The following is a 12633-nucleotide window of genomic DNA, read 5'->3' as shown; positions in this document are numbered from 1 at the left end:
TGTGCAGCTCCCATCTGTTAACATGCTTTTCAGTTATCTTATCGTACCTGTAGAACAGCAAAATATTTGCATATGAGCACAAACAGACTCCGAATATCATGTTGACACCTTTAAAAAAAAGCGAGCAGTATTAGATGTAATTTTCACAGTAAGACACTAGCTAAGTTGGATCAAACCACTAAGAGTGTGATCTGCTGTAATGGAGGAAAATAGCAAATCACTACAGTGATCTCAAATTGGATAATACACACTCACCATACCATTGCTCCACTATTGTACCCAATCTGGTTTGAGATGTTGGCACTGAGGGACTTAAATTGACCTTGAGAGTTATTCCACATTAACATTGTATTGTTCAGAGCGTTATTATATGCATCAGAGTGGGGAAACCGCATCATGTCAGTGTGAACTACAAATAAATAACACAACAAAACAAGCTCATTTTAATCTGGTGTTAAATCTGGTCCAAAACAGGCTTAACAGGAAGTTGTCTTGTTCTTTTCGTTGTGCTAACATTATATGAATGCAGAATTAAGCACCTAAATGATGCCTGTTTTTGACCACTACTGGCACTATGTAGTTGTTTGTATCTCATGCTCTAGCCTAATAGCATGCACACAAGGACCCGCATGTTTGTACACAAACATCCGCATGTTTGTACACAAACATGCGGGTGTGCTATTCCAGTGATCAAAACTCAGTGGCAATGCCAACAAATGTGGAAATGCATGAGCAAAAGGGAGGGAAGTGCACTTGATAGGCATCAAGTGTCCAAATAATATGATTTGCAGAGAAAATGCTGAATATAAACGTAACCGTTTGTTTACAAGAAAACTTCACAGGGCATCTTTATGTATTGCAGTTCTAAACTAAAGTATATACTTTATATACTGCAAAGCAGTGCTGGTAACCATAATGCAGCGCAGGGTCAAGAGCTGACTGGAGATTCCCAGTGTCACAGGAGACTTCCTCTTCCACAGCTCCACACAGGATATGAGCAATTTCCTCAGAGCCTAGTCTCTCCAAAATTCCCAAAAATGTATTCAGTGTAGAGGGTCATATCTTGGGAATCAGCTACATCTTAAAGATGGCACATAGTGACAGTTTCATGTATGACCATTATGCTCCTGCAAGTGGGAATAGTGAGCAAGCGTACACGACTGCCCTGTGTACCTCGTAAGCTAAGTATCACAGTGGTTTCGACGAAAGTGAAAGAGGATCATGCGTGGCTCATGTCGTAATAACCTGGTGTTATGTGTGAACAGTGATTTGACTGTAGCGGTATGAATGTTTGATTTTGACTACCGCATTGTCACACTCACTTCCTGCTGCAATGTGCTGGTATGTGAAACAGATACTCTGGCATTCTGGGTGGGGCTCCTGACTAATTTTAAGTTAACTAAGTGAACAGTCAGCTGTGCCAGACACTTATTTGCCCGTGCACACTTCCTGTCAGGACCATATTTGGAAAATGTTTCCAAAAGGTAAACAAACATGCCTTGACACCTTGGCCACTACTTGTGTAATTGTTAAAAATATTGATAAAACTTGTAAAAAGATATAAAAACAATCCACAAATTACATTTTCCCACAGTGACTAACTCTTTTCAAAGTTCCCAGAGATATTTTTTTAAGGGCAAACTTTATCTAAGTGTTACATGTACTGACTGGAATGTGCTCCCATGAATCCAAAAAAGACACCCATGAGAATAAAAACTAGGCCACAAATAGTGAAGAAATAATATTACGTTTTCCTTGAAGTGTAAGGTTAGTTAATTTCCTGGTTGGTTAGCAGACAAAATCCAGGATCATTTAAAGACAATAAGATGAGTTAAATATTATCGGAAAATCAGCCTCCAAAATAAGAGCCTTTTTGGAGGCCAGAGGGTTTTTTACTGTGTGGATGAGTCAATTTGTTGTTTTTGGCAGTGTGATGGTTATAAGGAAATTATGAACATGACGTGTTGTGGGAGACATTCTAACTAAATGTTCCTACCAAATGACAGGAAGCTAGAGAAGGACAAGATGACGAGTATATACAGTACTGTCCAAAGGTTTCAGGCAGGTGTGGAAACATGCTGTAAAGTAATAATGCTTTCAAATATTGACATGTTAATACATGTATTTTGTTAATTGATAAATATAAAGTGAGTGAACAGAAGAAAACATCTAAATCTAATCAACACTTGGTGTGACCACCCTTTGCTTTCAAAACAGCATCAATTCTTACAGATGTGTTGTCCAGAATCTTCTAAGAAGCACAAAGAAACAGGCAATGCTAAGGACTATGGAAGTGGTCAGCCAAAGAAACTTACTGCAGCAGATGAAAGACACATCATGCTTACTTCCCTTTTCAATCGGAAGACATCCAGCAGTGCCATCAGCCCAGAGCTGGCAGAAAACAGTGGGACCCTGCTACACCCATCTACTGTCTGGAGAAGTCTGGACAGAAGTGGCATTCATGGAAGACTTGCAGCCCAAAAAGCCATACTTCCGACATGAAAACAAGGCCGCATGAATCAACTATGCACGAAAACACATGAACTGGAGTGCAGAAAAATGGCAGCAGGTGCTCTGGACTATATGTGGCTGTAGCAGTTTATAGAAGAATGAGTGTCTACAAGCAAAAAGCATGGCCGAAGTTCAGGCAAGACTGGAGCTGCATTTCTGCAAACGGAGTTGGGGATTTGGTTAGAATTAATGGTCTCCTCGGTGCTGAGAAGTACAGGCAGATACTTATTCATCATGCAAAACCATCAGGGTGGCATCTGATTGGCCCCAAATTTATTCTGCAGCATGACAGCGACCCCAAACATACAGCGAAAGTCATTAAGAACTATCTTCAGCATAAAGAAGAACAAGGAGTCCTGGAAGTGATGTTATGGCCCCCACAGAGCCCTGATCTCAACATCATCGAGTCTGACTGGGCTTACATGAAGAGAGAGAAGCAACTGAGGCTGCCTAAATCCACAGAAGAACTGTGGGTAGTTCTTCAAGATTAACTGATAAATATAATCTTTTAACATGTCTATTTTTGAAAGTATTTTTACTTCACAGCATGTTTCCACACCTTTGCACAGTACTGTATATTGTCAGAACTCACATGAACAAGGCTGTAAGGGATTACACACATACTTCTTATATATACATAAAAACTTCAGCTCTTCTTCTTTTAGTTGCTCTCTCCCACAAGGTTCTTTTTCTGCCCCCTGGTTGCTCAGGTTATAAAAGAGATGTTGCATAACCCTGCCTCAGGAGAAAGGTTTGATGATGAATCTGGACTCATAAGTGGGGGGAAGAAGAAGGCAGACAGATAGAGACAGAAAATGAGTAAATAACTGAATAAAAAAACGCCCAGGCAGGAGCTATATAAAAAATCTCTTCAGTTCTCACTGCACCAAGGAAAACGCGCAGCCTGAACTAAAAACGCACAAATGACACATTACTTGAAAGACATAACAAACTAAATTGGAAGAAAGACAAGGCGGGAATCACAGATAACAGAGTAACACGGATAACAGTCACAAACTCGGTACAGGAGGGGGGAAAGATGATGGGATGAGAAAAAGAAATGGGATTGCAAATGGGGGAGGAAGGTCACAGATGTCACGGCACGTTAGTCAGAATGCTGATGTTGCCGTGGTGACAGTAGGGCAACGTCAGAGTGGTGGGAGGTAGTCACATGACTTCAGGCCCTGGAGGAGGATGCCACAAACCCTCCGCTGAACACAGATCTACCAGAAAAGGGGGATGGAAAAGGAAAGGAGGGCAGGATGACGAAGCTGACTGCAAGTTATGTGTATGCGAAAAAGTTCAAGTTTTACAGCACCGGGGACTGGGAAAGCAGAGTAATGTAGTGAGTGAAGACAAATTTCTGTCACCAGCAGGCCAAGGTTCACACGTCCCAACGACATCAAGCCATCCTGTCCTTGTGTCCACAGCATGATGTTAAATTCCACCAAGAGCCAGCTGCACAGTCCCCTTTTTAAATTCAAACTGAGCCTTGTTGTACGTGTTTACTAAGATCCACGCATCACTAGATTAAAACTGCTTGCACCACAGAAACTAGTTCTAGTTTTAAAAAGCTTGTAAAACCCAGAAATGCTGTTTTGTTGCTAACTGTGCTCTGAGACGTCCTTGTGGTGGGGTTTGCAGTGGTTAGGCGGTGTGGGTATTATTATATCACATAGAAATCTCCAGGAGTATTATCACAACCAATAGTTTAAAATGTCTGACTTTGCTCTTATGTGGTTTCACCCAAACCTTCCAAAATCACGCAAATAGCATGGTCAACTCCAAATGATGTCATTTTCCCATCTCTAAATGTGACCTAATGTGTCACTTCTAAACATCTGATGGGGGTCTGTGATCAAACAGTGACACAAACAAACTACAGGGAAACATTCTAAGCCATTCACTTCTCGTAAGCCCTCTGACAGAGAAGCCAGTCTGTCATTCAAGTGAGAAACCACACCCAAACCTCAAGAGCTACATCTGAAGTCTGCTGTAACCGACACAGACTCACTCAGACCAAAGGTAAAGCCACGCTATCAGACATTTTACTGAAGCTCTTAATACCCTGTAAATTTGAGAATTTATCAAGGCAGCTCAAGATACCAATTACATATTTAATTATACCTACAGAAATTGCAGTCTGCCATGCCTCCACACATTTAATGATCTGATTTTTCCCTTCATAATTAAAACACTGATTGTTACTGAGCTCAATTACAAATCAGGTCCTTAAGCATTACATGTCCTCACTGACACTAGTGAACAAAAGCTATTAATCGAGTAACTAGTCTTGTATGAGTGGTTCACTTGGCCTAGTTTCCTTTTCAGATCGAGCTCTGGTGCAAACCAAGGCAACTGTGCTATGACTATCTAAAGATGGCATAAAGAGCAGTTTGACTGTGCGGCCAGTGGGATCCATCTTGTGACACAGTGGGGTGGTGTCTGGAGGCCTGTTTAGACAAACCCTGCACTCTCTCTTGTATCCTTTATCTCAGCTGCTCCAATCTCTCTTCTATCTACCTTTGTGTTTCTTGGTGATATCCCTCTCTTGACCTCTCGCAGAGTTGTGCTCAGGAATGACAAAGCAGGGAAAGCTATTAAACAACAACTTCCAATCCATATGAAGGGCAACTGCAAGGCCAAAGCCCTGAAATGAACCATAAAAGCTCACATAAGTACCACTCCTTGTCATATCCCAACTCTCCCCCCATTCCATCTCTCTTTCAGTTCAGACTAAAGACATGTCCAGACATTACAGTTGAAGGAATGACAGGAATGAAAGGAATTCTGGAGCATTCCCATCTCGGCACAGTCGGCTCTAAGTAAAGAGAAGGCACTCCCTGATTTATAGAGAGAGCTGAATAAAGAAACTGATGGATGATCAGTCGTGATGCTTCTTACTCTCAACTGACCCTTGTTACGTTTACTCAGACCATTAGACATACACAGTGACTGTATCAACCCCTCAGAAAGATACAGCAGCGCTCCAAAATTACTGTAAAAGATATAACTTTCTCCAGCAAAACTGACATATTGGAAGATCCCACACAATCTACTTTCAATCACATAACAAGATATCACAGTTCAAGGTGCAATATGGTCAAAGAACATGGATTAAGTAATAATAAGGTGGGTAATAAGGAAACTGACAGGTCTAATGCAGCACTCTGTTGATGCCTCTGCTGCTTGTGTCTGGACAAAGTCTTGGTGTTGGAATGCTGCAGGACTCTACACTGCACTGGGTTTAAATGTGCACAACGTAGGTTAACTGCAGAGTGTGTGTGTGTGTCCATCTGTGAGTGAAAGAGAGGAAAAACAAAGCTCATTCAGCCTTCTACGGGAAGACAAACAAGGGGCGAATGGTTATTCCTGTGTTGTTATGGTAATGCCCACTACGAAAAGAAACACCACCATAAAATGAACAATGCCGCTGCTACTAAATGCAAGCGCCGTCACAAGCATTTTGTTTTATGTTGAATTTAAAGCGTCATGTAAAAAAAGAAACGCTAATAGTCAAATGGATTTCAGAGAGCACACTGCCTCCGACAGATACAGTACATAACAGGCACATCTGCCAAGAAAGAAAAAAGGCACAAACAAACCACACTCTTGAACGCAACAGAGCCTCAAAAATAGCAAGATGACGCTGGGACAGAAAGAGAAGTCTATAATTCAGCAAGGAGCCTATATAGTGATTAAGTCCCATGTAAAAAAAAAAAAGAAATGCAAACACACCACCCACTCTCACTGGCTCTGTCGCAACACTTCCTGTCAGAGCAACTGCTTCCAACAGCAAAAAAAAACCCCACCACAGATCTTGCATCTAAGCAGCAAACAACATACCCTTTTCTAAATCACTGAGGAATCAATATTTAGTTCACTGTAACCAAGGAAGGGAAATCATTTATCTAATGCTGTAAAATCTGCCTCTTAAATTCCCTTGGCACTGCAGAAATTAGCTTTAAAAAGTATAAACACACTTCCCATCATGAGCAAAGAAAATATGTTTGTGGCAACTGAGTGAAAGACGATCAAACAGACCGACACCCTCCTCGCTTACAGTCACCATTCCAGCAGTTACTGAACTCCCATAGGTCACGAGGCCACCCTGAGCAGCCATACCACATCCCAACCCCCCTTAACCATGGCAACCACATCACATGACCATCTCCCATGACCAGCAACTACTGACAAACCCGGCCATCTGTAAACCTGAACACCACTGATTTCCTGTTTTAAAAATAGCCTAATTAAATTTCTTTAAATTTCTTTAAAAAACAACACAACACTGCAAATCAAGTACGCAAAAAGGTGGCTGCAACATACTGAAACTTAAACTAAGAGGATGAAACCAATTGAACGCACAACCATACAGAGCCAACATTGGTGCTGAGCTGTGCAAAACAAATAAATAACTAAAAGTGCAGGAAGTGAAACTTTCACCTTCTCGCTCCTTAGAAAGCGATAGATAAAATGAAACGGGAACTCAACAGGCCTCTTTCCCTCCAAAGGGCAAATTCTTCTGCTATCAGATGTTTATACCACAGCAAGAGACTGAAGCTGCGCAGCAGTCGAGGATGGTGGGGGTGTACATTTACAGTATCTGGGACATAGCTGTAATAACTTCTTCCTCTCATCCACTACCAGTTCAACTATATTATTTTGAGGCAGAGTTCAACATCAGCTCTGCTCAGGTCTAAACACACAACCTGAATCAAGGCCTTGGAGGAAACATGCTATTAGCACTGACTTTACATGGACAGCACAGTTGTAAACTAGCCGCGGCTTGTGGAGGATGGAGACCTGCCATCAACAGTCACACAAACACAAACCACGTCTGCACAGAACACTAAAACCAAAATATTAACATGTAAAGCTGCCATTTCAGCTTTAGGGAGAGAGAAACACACACACACACACACACATACCCTGCAAATAATATAAGACTGTTCTACTTATACATCAGGCTGGGCATAATTAGGTACATAATTATGGTATTATGTATATATATATTGAAATGTAATATTTCTGATTATATATATATATATATATATAAAAAATCAGAAATATTACATTTCAATGGGAAATCCTCTTGTATAAAGATGAATAAAAAACCTTGAATCACTTAATCATTAGTTCGTTGCACATGTGAGGAGTTGTCAAATGTAATGCATAGCAGCGGAATACAGGTCACTGCAATATATATACATTTGATTATTTTACATGTCATATGGCATACATTTACTGTATTGTGTATATCAATATTATAAAGACTCTTATTAACATCGCAATATTGATTTCAAACATATTGCCCAGCTCTAATGTACACCACTGTTCAATTGCACCTGTTGGATACAATTTTCATGCTGAACTGCCCTGTCTCACAACCCTGTACTCCGACCTCCCCATGCCCGCAGTCACATGGTGCAGACACAACCCAAGAATTCATATGATACCATTACTTATACTGGCTAACAGGCACTGATACCCAGGCCTACACAGTCCCACAAAGTGGCCTGAGCCTGTGCAGGACAGTGACAGGCAGACACATATGCTCAGACTCATAAGACACATACATACCATAAAACAACACATACGCACTGTGAAGACCGGGCACAGACCAGAACACTTTATTTGAAGCATGTCTTGTGTTTGTTTACTCCCCCACCCCCCCGGCCATACTGTGGTACAGCAGCCAGCCGGGGCTAGGTAATCCCTGTAGGTAAACAGAAGCAGAGCGGGGCCTGCTCAGTCATACTGGCCTCTCCACATCACACCACTACACCCACACACACACTGCACTCAGCTGAAACACTTCTACACCCACACTGTTAAAAAGAGGAATTTCTCTGGAGCTGCGTAGCCTGGCCTAGACTATTTATGCATGTGAAGATGAGGAGTAGATAGAGGCGCTTTCATCGTGATCACATGTTGTTCGTCAACATGGCTCACCAAAAAGGCAGGATGACAGATCTCAACAGGTACTTTTACGATTATCTTTACACGAATTCCTGCTCTAATAGCCTGAAGGTAATGGCGCTTAGATTAGCATTGTTATGTGAACGGGATAACGGACTAACTAAAGGTGAGTTACTCATCTCTTTTTCAAACTAGTCATGCCATGTATACACAGTGGTCTGTTTTCTTTCAGCTTTTGATTTTGCACATGCATCATAGTGGTCTCAGCGTTAACCACATGGAACATTTTGTGTTTGAAGAAAAAATAAAAATAAAAACACGGTTAGGCAGCGGTAAAAAATAAAACTAGATTTTCTGAGCAACAGCAAAATGGCTTTCATTGTTTGAACTAACCCTGCATGCATTAAAGCTTCCATTAAGGTTGCCAGTAAATTTGTCAACATAAAACTCAATAAACATATTGCATCTTGCTATTGTCCTCCTATTTCCTGCTTGCCTGTGAACGATCCTCAACTATCAAACATCTCATATCATTTTGGGTTTTGGGAAAAGTCTGCTTATTGTAAATTATGCACACAACTGGATACTCACTTTTTGAACTACTGTATTACTGGGGATATTTGTAGTAATCCAGTTATTTGTGTGTATTCAAACACACTAAGATGATGTTCAAGCAATCAAACTCTTATCCCAGCTGCTCATGACAACTTTGTTTAGACTCAGAAAACTGTCAATTAGCAATTATTGTCATACACTGAAATAAGTAGATGTCAATAAAAGAGAAAACACAGACTGGTTTCTTTTTTAAAAAATGCAACTTGTATTAAAATTCTTGTTTTAAAACAGACAAGCCCACTGTTAAAGGGCTGGTCTGAAATTAAACGTACAATCAGGTTAGATTTGTCAACGGTACATCATCATATTTCCTGTTAAAAACAACAAAATGAACATAACAAAACAGAATTTGATTTAAGGGGACTGGAAGGTAAGCGTTTGATGTTGTTGTCGTCACGTCTAGGGGGTTCCAGTACCTGTGCATTTTCAAGATATAGGTTTGGCCAGACTAAGCAGACATTGCAAAATGAACACCTTAGACTTCAAAAGGCCAACATAAAACATACAGAAAACCACCATTCCATCAACAAAAAGCCTATTGTAGTTTCTTTTTTTCAGCCTCCACCCCTACTAGATTACCCAGAAGAACAGTTCACTGAATTGTAGATTGCCATGTTGAAGGGTTCTTTTGGTGATACATGTAGGTTGGCACTATATCTGAACAGCTGATTTGTTTTGGAAAGGCACTCGACACAAGGGCGATCAGGTCACCGTCCCCATGTCACTTCAGTTAAGGTCCTCTCACACACCGAAGAGGAGATGGAGGAAAAAAAGTGGCACTCATCACGTTTACTCCACCAGCAGAAAAGTGGCGTCAATTTTTTTTTACTTTGGGAAAAAATAGGATTTGGAGTGTTGCGGAGCATTGCTCCAAAATGGGTTGGGCAGAGATATCACCCAAATCTTTACCCGCCCCAGACTGTGCACTTATTTAACAAAATATACTCTATCTCTCCGTCTTCTTCTTATACAGAAATATCCATGTACACGAGTCTCTAAGTGTTGCCCTCCATGTCTTTCCATTGGGGTTTAGTTCCAGTTGTGAGTACAGCTGGAACTGGTGAAGGGGGTGTTGCTGAAACTCTGGACCTGTGTTGACATCAACAGTGGACACTGATCGTGCAGCAAAGATACTCCAACACAGCAGAATTCCTGAAGAGTGGACCCCTCCCTCTGTCTCTGTTGCTCCCCTCCTCCTCCTCCTCCTCTCATCCCCCTGCAGCATTCCTCCCTGTATTTTACTCCAAGGCCAGGGTGAGACACGAAGAAGAGCTCAACAGTACACTTGCTGCAACACACTGCACACAAACAAGAGATACAAAGAGTCATGAATGCAAGGCAACAAATTCTGACAAAGGATACTCAACAAAAAACAACTTCTTGGTGATTCCTGCATGTAGGCCAAACAAGAACACAGGAATCTCCCTCATTCTGGAAAATACCACTTGAGCAGTTGTTGTAGAGACTGTAGGTGTGCAGATTCCACCAATAACTTTATAAACCTAATCAAATCAGTCATAGCTTGCCCCTCCAGTTTTGCAAAGGAGTCACAGACACTTCCCCAATCTGCTTAGCAAAACAATAGACTGCAAGTGTCCTACTATAAGCTCCCAGTTAAAACTAACACTGAGCTCATATGAATGAGGACTGACAATAAACGTAAAAAAACTGGAGGGCTAAATTTTAAAGTGAATGCAAGTTGAGCATACATCCAGAATTTTCCTGTTCACTATTCTATACTTATATTTAACGTTACATGTGCTAAGAAAGGATTTCAATAACATGTTTATATAAAGTACTTGTCGTATAGTGTCATTTAATAAAACTATCGCTGATGTCAACTTTTCAGGGTATGGTGTCTCAACTTACCATTGCAAACTTAAAACCGAGCAAAGAATAAAACTTTATGGTTGTCCTTGTTCTTAAAGAATGACACAAGACGAACAGCACTGGTCGTCGCCATTTGGTGTTGAGGCATAGTTCATCTGTCGGACTATCTCTGCAAACAGTTCGTCCACCGAGGTTTTATTTTTGGCTGAAGTTTCCATGAACGGGCAGTTCCACTCGTCCGCCAGTGCCTTCCCCTCACCGGACGAGACCTCCCTTTCCCCCTCCAGGTCCACTTTGTTTCCAACCAGAATCATCGGCACTCTCTCGTACCTTTTCACCCGAATGATCTGATCCCTCATCGGTTTGATATCCTGGAAGCTCTGCTGGTTCACCAAGCTGTAGACCAGGATGAAACCCTGTCCGTTTTTTATGTACAGGTCTCGCATGGAGGCGAACTGCTCGGTCCCCGCCGTGTCCAGGATCTCCAGGACGGACGGAGAGGAGTCCACCTCGATCTCCTTCCTGTAGAAATCCTCTATCGTGGGGTCGTATTTCTCTATGAAGGACCCCGTCACGAACTGGACGGTTAATGCGGATTTCCCGACCCCTCCGGACCCGAGAACCACTACTTTGTACTCTCTCATGGTTCCCAAAACAGCCGACAGTCCTGCTTCCTCTCCGCTGTGAGCCCGCTAGCCGACCTGCTGGGATTCAAACCGCTCACCGTTGCGCCTCCGCCAGCAATTTTATACGGGCTCCGGTCGGTGGATGCGGGGCGTGGCCGTAAACTATCGCCGTTCAGGAGGTAAATACGGTTGTTTTGGACCCACACTCAGCATTTGTATTGTGACATGCTGAGTTTTCCGACGACAGTCTAGCCGGTTCTTAAGCGAGCTCCCCCCAGTTTTCGTTCAAGTAGCCACCGTGTGCCAGTTGCTGTCTTTGGAAGAGTCAAGTCAACCGTAACGGAAACCTACCGCTTCCTGTAGGAGCTTTCAAATTAAAAGTATAATGGCCTAATGTGACCTTTAAATTCAATCCTGTTATTGTTTAAATACTTGTTAAATACAGTAATTCACAAATTATTTTTTTTAAACTGTTGTGTTGCGTACTCCTATCCTTAATTATATTGTTAATGCAAGAATTATATTTTATGAAAGCATTGACTTTAAGCGAGCTACTTAATTTCCGGTACAGTTCTTGTTAACTAGCTAACTTGACGCCGTGTGCTCCCTGCGCTTCCTGCCCACACTCAGCACGCAGTCTGCGTCTCACGTCACTCAAGTACTCTCCAGTGCTAGTTAAAGGTGCAGTGCGGCTGATATCGCACAGTCAGCACGGCTGCTACTCTCAGTACCCACTCAGACCTGCCACACCTAAGTTTCGACATCACTGATCCTTGGGCTTACTACTACTTGACTCATTCTCACACCACTTACTGGAAAGGCCTATCTACTGCAATGTCTGCAGTCAGTTTATTGCTTAACCCCCACACGCAATGAGTGTCTGTGGTTCCCCTCACCTCTTAAACTCTGGGTTCATGACATGAGATTCAATATTTCCAAAGATAGGCCTACCAAATAAGTTAAACTCAATTATAAAAAAAAACATGCATACATTGGTATACATGACAAAGTTTCCTAATTGATGGGGGACATCAATTAAGACAACAGTTAAGATGTGGATTTTCCCTGCTAGCTTATATGCTGTTCAAAAATATCAACAAATATTAAATAACAAGAACAGTAAAGAGGA

General features: G+C 41.8%; 1 protein-coding gene across 1 annotated transcript; it reads right to left on the bottom strand.

Annotated features, from left to right (window-relative positions):
* Positions 1-9229: 9229 nt before the first annotated feature.
* On the bottom strand, positions 9230-11848 carry LOC123986345 (ras-related protein Rap-2b). Its single transcript, XM_046074550.1, has 2 exons — positions 10918-11848; positions 9230-10346 (listed from the first exon to the last, which is right to left on the bottom strand). Exon 1 carries the CDS (start codon positions 11520-11522, stop codon positions 10971-10973), a length of 552 nt encoding a protein of 183 aa, XP_045930506.1. The 5' UTR covers positions 11523-11848; the 3' UTR covers positions 9230-10346; positions 10918-10970.
* Between the last annotated feature and the right edge of the window lie 785 nt (positions 11849-12633).

This window comes from Micropterus dolomieu, linkage group LG17, assembly GCF_021292245.1.
Source record: "Micropterus dolomieu isolate WLL.071019.BEF.003 ecotype Adirondacks linkage group LG17, ASM2129224v1, whole genome shotgun sequence".
Classification (NCBI taxonomy): Eukaryota; Metazoa; Chordata; class Actinopteri; order Centrarchiformes; family Centrarchidae; genus Micropterus; species Micropterus dolomieu.
Note: the sequence above shows the minus strand (reverse complement) of the source record. Positions and strands in the feature narration are given on the sequence as shown.

What these genes read in the sequence shown, in the direction of transcription:
- LOC123986345 (XM_046074550.1), bottom strand. Translation starts at nt 11,522, where the DNA reads ATGAGAGAGTACAAAGTAGTGGTTCTCGGGTCCGGAGGGGTCGGGAAA.